Raw genomic sequence first — 8,734 nt, forward strand, 5'->3', positions numbered from 1 at the left:
ATCAGGGCCAGCTGACTTTAAGGAATTTATTTCTTTAAGAGCATCTACTACCTCTTGTCCTGTAAAAGGAGTGAACTGAAAATTATATTTCGGAATTGGAGGAGGAAGGTGCAGCAGTATTTAAAACATCTTCATTTTGGAATAAAATACCAGAAGATATAAAATGCTTATTAAAATAATGTAACATTTTTGCTTTGTCAGTTACTGTGGTATTATCCATAGTAATACATTCAGGGAGTGCAATTGTGTGTGGAAATTGACTTTATTGTCTTCCAAAATGTATCTGGATTATTCCTGTTGTATTTGTCAGATAAAAAATTGATTTGGCCTTGCGAATTAAATAAGTTAATTATTCCAGTCATTTGTGCTCTGAGATCTCCTAGCAGCAGCCCAGGCCAAATTTCTCCTATGAAGAAGTTCTGAAAGGTCATCAGAAAACCAAGAATTGTTGGTTTTCACACGTGGGCATCCAACAATCGTCAAGGCACTAGATGAGGTGAACTCTACATTCAATACCAATAATTAAAATTGTTTGGATACAGATTTAGACATAACAGTATATTGCTAGGCTGCCGCCCTTCCTAGGGCGATAAGTACGAAAGACATTGAAGCCATTTATATGAATGTCCGCATCTGAAACGGATTTTGACAGCCATTCAGAGAGGAAAATAATATTTGCGTTTGTTGTTTTTGACCAAATTCGAACCATGTCCATTTTCGGTAACAGACTCCTGACATTCATGTGTACAATGCCCAAACCAGATCTCTCAATCTCAAGCTCAAATTCTGCAGGAGTTTGCAAGCTTTTCATCATAACAGGGCCGGGATTAGGTTGGACATTCCCGGAAATGAACAATAAAATCATTATAATACATCGCATTGAATTTAGATTGTGCGCCCATCGCTTTGGTTCAACATTACACACAGGTTGTAAATGAAGTGCATTGGAGGCAATGAAGTGATCAGCCAGTATATGAAGATAATTATCTTTAGTTTGCAACTTCGGGAAGTTTATTAAAAGAGACAGAAAGCAGCATCAGCATGAGCTACTTCACCTTGGTACAGAGGGCCACATCACTTATAGAATCGCAAGGTACAGATGGATGGAAATGTACCTTCACAGTCAAAATCGTTCCAGTCTTTTTGGTCTATGGGTAAAACAAATGGAGAGAGGAATCAGCGTATTTCCATCATATGTCTCCTGCAGTGGTAGGGAGACAAGAGAGAATGCTTACCTCTGAAGTTTGAGTGCACGCAGTGCTCTTGGCCCGCATTGTTGGGCTGTCCACGATTCCACTTTAAAAAGTCCCTTTCAGAACTTGCACTTGTACCATCGGACCATAGCCATGTGCCCTCCTGAGGCAGAGGCATGTGAAAATGCATTAACCCATTCCGTATTGCCCCTTTTCTTGACACAAGCTTGAAAATGGCATAGACAAAATTAAATGGTTGCTATTCTTGAACCCTTTTGATGTGCATAATCCTGGTCTCTTCTGAAAGCTACCCCTTTGGGGGTTGTTTTCCAAGAGTCAGAATTACTTTAAACATTACAAAAGCAAAGTTACAGAAGCCCAAACACAGTGAAAGAGGAAGCTTTTATTCTCACTGAAAAGATTTGTTTTCGCGAAAGCAATGACATCTAAAAATGGTTACACTGATCGAACAGCGAGTTTTAACGCTTTCAAACAGTATATCCTGTTACCATAGAAAATTGCACCAGGAAAAAAGGACAAAAAGAAGCAAAACACACCAGACCAGACGTAATGGAGCACTGTCAAGATTTTTTCAGTTGAGTTTATTTGGATTAAATGCTTAAATTATGTGTATAGGCAAAATCACCGTCGACATGGCTCAGGCAGTAAGAGCAGTAAGAGCAGTCGTCTGGCAGTCGGAGGGCTGCCAGTTCGATCCCCCGCCTGGGCTATGTCGAAGTGTCCCTGAGCAAGACACCTAACCCCCAAATGCTCTTGACGAGCTGGTCGGTGCCTTGCATGGCAGCCAATAACCGTTGGTGTGTGAGTGTGTGTATGAATGGGGGAATGAGAAGCATCAATTGTACAGCGTTTTGGAAAAAGGTGCTAGGTAAATGTCAACCATTTACCATTTACCGTCAGTGTAACCGTTTTCTAAATATTGGGAAAAACTTCTCAAAACAAACATGTGACCTTTCTCCAGTCTGTGTTTCCCAGAAGGTAACGGGCGCTCAAACGCCATACTTGAACACAGAGACTGGTTTTGGAAACGGCTACAAACGGCTACACTGACGGTGGTTTTTGTATGAAAATGTCTACACACATAATTTAAGCATTTAATCCAAATAAGCACAACTGAAAAAAGTGTGACAGTGCATCTTAACACAATCTCCATTCGTCTCAGAAAATAATTAACATGTAAAATATCAGTGGATTCATAACACATTAAACAGCACACACAAACCCAGATGAGTAATAAAATAAAACATACTCTATCATACTCTGAACAGTGGGGCTTGCACAAATTGTGCAGATGCCCTTCCAAGAGTACCTTGTGAATGTCTGACAATCCGATCCAGAATGGCTCATCATTGCCATTGAGCTTCTTCAGAAACTCATGATCAGCTTGACTACGCTCTGAGGCCAGGTTTCCTCCAAGCCTCAAACAGTTTAGCTGAGCAAGGAAGTAGGGGAGAGACAACAAACATGTGCTTGGTAAATGATAGAATAAATCGAGAAACTGAGAATACTGCAGTTTTGACGGCCATAACATGTGTACAATATGAAAACCCTATTAAAACATAATGTAGTTGTGGCTTTGCACTGCTTGCAGTTTTCATTAGCACTATGACACAAACTTGTATCACCATTAGATGCTTGGTTTGTGCATTTTTAAATGTTAAGATTTTGGAATAAGTTGATTCCAGTGGTTTATTTTAAAGGGATGGTTTCCTTTCTTGAATGTTGACAATATTACTGTTTTACCTATTATTTTCTAAAGTTTCTGCATGCAATGAAGGATATTCTACTTGTTTGGAGAAGTTTCTGACAACTTGCCAGCTTTGCAATGTCTGGTGTCAGGGCATTTGTGTGGTTATTGTACGGGGTGTTCATGCCTCCAAAGCAAAAGCACAGTGCCACCATGCCACCCGTAAATTCCCAAAGATATTTTTGTGTTTGTACTTGTGAATAGATGCTACAATGAAATCTGCCATTACGTATGACCACTGGAGAGATAACAATGTACACAGAAGGTTGCATTCACTTGCACAAAGTGCATTTTCTTACTTTAAATCACAGGTGGCCCTTGTTCCAAATGCCCATTGTAAAGCTAGCAGGTCTTCAAATACTGTATTGCATCTGAAATACTATGCTTTGCACAGAAATCTTTCTGAGACCAGGTGCACACACTACAAATGAAACAATATTTTAAAAGCTTGAGGAAGTGAACTATTCCTTTAAGCTGTCACCTCAGCGTCAAGCCATGTCTTCTTATCAGGAATGAGCTGGAAGCAGCGTTCATCATTGTAGAACCAGCCTTCAGGGCAGGGACTCAGACACAAGCCTATCTCAGCCCCTAGAGATATCTCAGGGCTAAAACCTAAGGATCAATAACTTGTTGAAGAGTCTTCATATTTGTTTTTCACACAATCATACTGAGGCCTGCTATAATGGCAGGGCAAACTGTCAGGTCCAACATGTTCATAAGGATTACTGGCCCTATTCCTGTTGCAATAAATCAGCAAGCACTCATAACATTTGCTTCCTGGAAGGCCAGGTTTCAATTACCAACTCATGTATGCATAGAAATGCAACGTCCTGCCCAATTATTGATTTCAATTAAGCAAATAATAGAATCTTAGAGTATTAGCATATTGTTGTTTCAGACACAATATTATTAACTCTTCCACCTGGAAAGAACACAAATCGGGACTAACCCAAAGTCATGCTAGAGAGAACAGCAACAACGAGGAATGCTGGCAATGTGAAGATGGCCATGATGGCTCTTCAGCTAGGAGGAGAGACAGATACATCACCCAAAATGCAATACAATGGTCAATAAAGATACACAAGTAAAACAGCAATATGAATGAAGGGGCTGTTTTTACAGTAACAGTATATCAAGTATCAAAATAGCCCAGTGTTCTATTACCTGATGATATCAGGTTGAGCGAGGTGATTATCTGAGGAGTTTGCTTCTTGTCTTGACTTGACCCGATCCTGGCCTTTTAAATATTTTGACTGAGGGTGGAGCAAAACCTATATGCTTCTTATTCAAACAAGCTCCCTGTTTTTCTACTGTCAGGGAAATTGCTCTTTTTACATATCACAGGTGAGCATCATCTGATGATGGGTGATTCTAAGAGCAAATTTCTTACTTCAGCATACATGGTCTAATTTGTAGTGAAGATTAAAATAAAAGGTTATTTCTCATCATGTCATTGTCTCCATGTTAACACATATTGTCTATGAAGAGTCAATTTAGACAATTACCCTTACATTTCCCTCCTTTTATCATTTCATGAAAACAAAAACATTTTCTTAATCAGGTAATAATTGATTTAAAATAACAGAACGTCGATTATAGCAATGGTCAGCGGTGGATATATGCAGTGCAGACATCCAGTAACACAGGGGAAATCGAAAAGTAGCATAGTGATGTGATACAGTTCCTGGTGTCAGCCAAGCTTCATGCCCTGTAGTCGCATACCTTTTGGGCTGTTTCTTCACTTCAGCTATAGGCCTACCATGCTGAGCCCACAGGTGTTGTTGCAGAATTTCTCGTGAACCAAGATGGTTGGCCTAATACGGCTAGGCCTACCTCGGGACTGCAGCCTGCTCTTCTGAAGCGATTGAACCCCTCGGCTTTCCTGTCTGGGCATGGAAGCTCCTGTTGGGAGCTGAGATTACTACCATGCGCTCCTTGATGCATTGGTTCTCTCAAGTTTTTAATCTCTGTGAGAACTTGCTGGTCCTGCATGTTGGTTGAGGTGGGTCTTTGATCTTTGGTGCTGGTGGAGCCCTTTTGCAGTGGCTGGCGTGGACCCGACCTTCCACTTGCACGGCTGACAGCGTGGTGAGTAGAAACTGGTAACCTAGTCGAACCTAGGCTGGTGCCACTTCTTCACATACTGAATTAGTGTACTGTGCCCCAAAGAGAACTGGAACTGTGCCTAATTCTCCTGCAGAGCAGCAGAGAATACAGACGGTTACTCTAGACCAGGTGTATCCTTTTGTCTTTAACGTAAAAGCAAATCAATACTAGGAATCAATATCAACTGGTATCCTGAAAAATACATTAGCAAGTTCAATGAAACTTGCTCATGTGAAATGTTTGACAGTGAAATGTTTGGCATTGCTTGGGACTTGGGCCAAAACAGTAGATTCTCTGGATGTTGTACAGGAAGAACCTGCATGACAGGGTCACCGTAGTGATGTTCTCGGAGAAAGGACCACTCACCACTCCAAGGTTTTTTGCACTAGGGGATGAGGTCACTGTGGTATCCCCTAGTGAGATGGAAAAATCAGATAAGGGAGAGGTTAGAACAGGGATAAAGATTACCTCCGTCTTACCTGGATTGAGCTTTAGATGGTGGTTGCCCATCCAGCTCTGGATGTCTCTCAGGCAGGCGGAGAAACGGGTAGAGACCTGTGTGTCCGATGGGGGAAAGGAGAGAAAGAGTTGGGTGTCATCAGCATAACAGTGATATGAAATGCCATGAGCAGAGATAACAGGACCAAGGGATCTGGTGTAAATAATACACCTGGTCTGGTGGGTTGTTGCCGAGTGTCACATGCTGACTAAGTCACGTTAATGTTTACATGTTTCTATGTTTCTAAGACAATGTTGACATTATTATCTGTGAATCTGTGAACCCACTGGCCGACCTGCTACTTGCAGTCTTGGGCTCATTGAATACGGAAGTGCAGGACAGGTTAAATTGTTCACTCAAATTGTTATGCTGATAATATAATTTGTAGGCTAATGAAAACATTTGTATTAAATTTGAAAATAATGCCCCCAGTGTATTATCTCCAGCCAATCGCAAGATCGTGCACTCAACATTGTCTGTTGTCATTATTATAATTAATTCCAGTTCGTCTTATCCTGCACCAAATTCTGTCCCTGTATATTTCCTGTCCCCAGTTTTAGCCTCCGCTTCCCCGTGCCTTCACCTACGTGGTATCAGTTTTGTTTTTTTGTTCTGTTTTGGATTTCCTGTTTTATGATCTCTGCCTGGCTTTGGACTTCGTTTCTGTACCTTCGCCTGTGTGGACTGCCTTCCTGTTCTTGAACACATCTGACTCGTCTTTTGCATGCCCTTCGTGTACCTGTCTGCTTGGATTGTGACCATTGCCTGTTTCTGGATTGCATTTTGGATCTGCCTTTTGTTCATAAAGCCTGCCTTCTTCAAGTTATCCCTGCTCTTGGTTCCTCTGTCCCGTGCCCTGATAACAATAAAGAATGCAACTTTTTAAACAAGCATACATTTTTAAGCATTCTAATTTTTGTGCCCAAATTGCACACACATTTTCATATGAATAAACCTCTGAGAACCAAAAGGTGATCAGATGGGCAGTATTGTAGGGGCCAAGTTTGGCATAGCAGTTTTTCAGCAGTTATCCCCATTCTGGGGCATTTTATGGCTTCACTCAGCTCCACTCGTGTACCTCAGTGGAATTTTGCAATTCCACCAGTGCATGCGCCATGGAAGAATATGTCATGATTGAAGGGACAAATAAGTATATTGGAGAATTTTAAATATAGTCAGGTATGCAATGCAATTTTGTTGGCTTTTTTGGGGGATTTGCCAATCTATACATTTTTGGAAAGGGTATTGTATGAGGAATCAGAAAACCAATGTTTCCACTTGCACAGATGTCGATATGGCAGCCTTAGTGAGGTAGAACTGACTAAAATGCAATTTAAAATACAATGTCTTTTTATTTTGTGGGATGTGTATTTACTCGATATGTAATGGTAGGCGGGTCGTGTCTCTTGACTATGTGTGTTTTTGCTACGTGTGATGTGATATGTGAATGGCGAGTCCAATGTGTGTCAATCTGCGTTTGGGCTAAGGTGTCTGTTTGTCCGTGATCCGAGAGGGAAGTCGAGAAGAGGAGAAGTTAGTAGTTCATCCTCATCGCTTTCGTGCATCATGGCTTGGGCATCATCATCGTTCTGGCACTGGCTGCTACACTGACACATGTCAGTACAGGCTAAGTTCTTTGCTCTGGAGGAACATCTGCCAGAAGAAGAGCTCCAAGTGTTGGGGGAGCTTGTCATTTTCTGCCCTATGGTTGCAGAAAAGATGCCTGTTGAGGGATTGTTTTGATGGTGATATCCTTGGGTGAGTAAGCTGCACATACAGAGGAAGTCAGTGTTGACAGCATTCCCTCTGTCACTTCTGAATCACACAAAAGCATCTGCAAATCATTGATAACATCTGCATCGGCTTTGAGGTAGACCTGCAGCCAGGTTGCTTTGCCTATATGGGAGAACCTCCCTGTGTTGTCTGCCCTAGTGAATGGATGGAATGCTGGCAAAGACTTGGCTCTTTCTGTACCTAGAGCTTGCTACAGTGGTTCAATCTGCACAGCACCAGAGACCATAGAAATGGACATGTTCCTCAGTAAGATATCATCATCATTGCTGTGATACTAGCACAGCCTGGTGCATCAGCAGTGTGTCTGCTTCTTTGTGGTTGTTGTCCTCAAAGTCCAGATCTTTGTTGCTCCTCGTGTGCCCAGAAGCAGACGTGATGATCAGCTTGGAGGATCCCCTGTACACTCTAGTGTTTTGGCAGCAAGACAATCAGTCAGATCAGCCTTTGTTTTGTCATGAGAGAGAAACCTGCTCATTGGGATGTGTTTGATGTTGGTGTCATCTCTTGATACTGAAGCTTTACCTTGTCTTCGTATGTCTCTGGTTGCACTCTTCAGAAAATCTGCCCTGTATGTGTCGAATACACAAGGATGATTTCATCATAATCACATGTTAGTGACATCAGTCTATTATTGAAGCAGCCACTCAAATCCTTGACTGTCACTATAGTGGCTGATTTTTGCTCAGCTTCTGCACAAGCACCATGCCATCCACCAGTACTATCTTCTGACTTGGCCGATCAGTAGATTTGGGGTCTGTGAATCCTGTATCTATTGCATCTTGGTGGGTAGCACTTCCGGCTTGAGGCGGCTGGTGGTCTTCATAGGGCATGTCTGCTCTTGTCAACTTCTCGAGGAGATGGATTAACTTGGACTTATCATGGCATGGCAGGATTGTTCCATCAGGAGCGAACAGTGTCAGAGTGAATTCATAGTTTCCTATGGCCTCTTTCAGGTTGATGTCTCGGTTTGACCTGGCAGGTACCATCAGATCCACAGTATTGTCTCTGAGTTCCACTGTAATCTTCTTGTTCCCAGACAGGAACATCTTGTTGTTCTCTCTTCAGAGGGGCCCAGAGGCTGACATCTCCATTGATCCGCTCTGACATGTAGTCTTCATACAACTTCTGGCAGTTCCTGGTGCTCTGTGCTTCTGTGAGCTTCCATGTCGAACTGACTCTTGAACTCTTTTGACAGATGTGAAAGTTCTGGCGTGACCAAGAAAAATCTCATCCTGGCATTGGCATTGTTGGAGAAGCCAATGATCCCAGAACGAATCTTCATCAGCTTGTTCAGCTGTTCACACACGTGGTCTGCCCCAACAGACACAAAGATAATGACACTTTTGGTGACTGATATATTGCCTGCTCGTAGTT

General features: G+C 42.1%; 1 protein-coding gene across 1 annotated transcript; it reads right to left on the reverse strand.

Annotated features, from left to right (window-relative positions):
• Positions 1 to 1,074: 1,074 nt before the first annotated feature.
• LOC133136274 (lactose-binding lectin l-2-like) lies at positions 1,075 to 3,971 on the reverse strand. The gene is made up of 5 exons (XM_061253599.1): positions 3,907 to 3,971; positions 3,443 to 3,566; positions 2,524 to 2,646; positions 1,236 to 1,356; positions 1,075 to 1,148 (listed from the first exon to the last, which is right to left on the reverse strand). Exons 1-5 carry the CDS (start codon positions 3,969 to 3,971, stop codon positions 1,075 to 1,077), a joined length of 507 nt encoding a protein of 168 aa, XP_061109583.1.
• Positions 3,972 to 8,734: the final 4,763 nt, after the last annotated feature.

The sequence above is a fragment of the Conger conger genome, chromosome 9 (genome assembly GCF_963514075.1).
Source record: "Conger conger chromosome 9, fConCon1.1, whole genome shotgun sequence".
NCBI lineage: Eukaryota > Metazoa > Chordata > Actinopteri > Anguilliformes > Congridae > Conger > Conger conger.

Bases quoted from the DNA above. Each gene is read 5' to 3' on its own strand.
- LOC133136274 (XM_061253599.1), bottom strand. From the start codon at position 3,971: ATGGCCATCTTCACATTGCCAGCATTCCTCGTTGTTGCTGTTCTCTCT. The intron at 3,567-3,906 runs GTCCCGATTTGT...CTTAGGTTTTAG, and splicing joins TCTAGCATGACTTTGGGTTA to CCCTGAGATATCTCTAGGGG. The intron at 1,149-1,235 runs GTAAGCATTCTC...TTTTACCCATAG, and splicing joins CGTGCACTCAAACTTCAGAG to ACCAAAAAGACTGGAACGAT.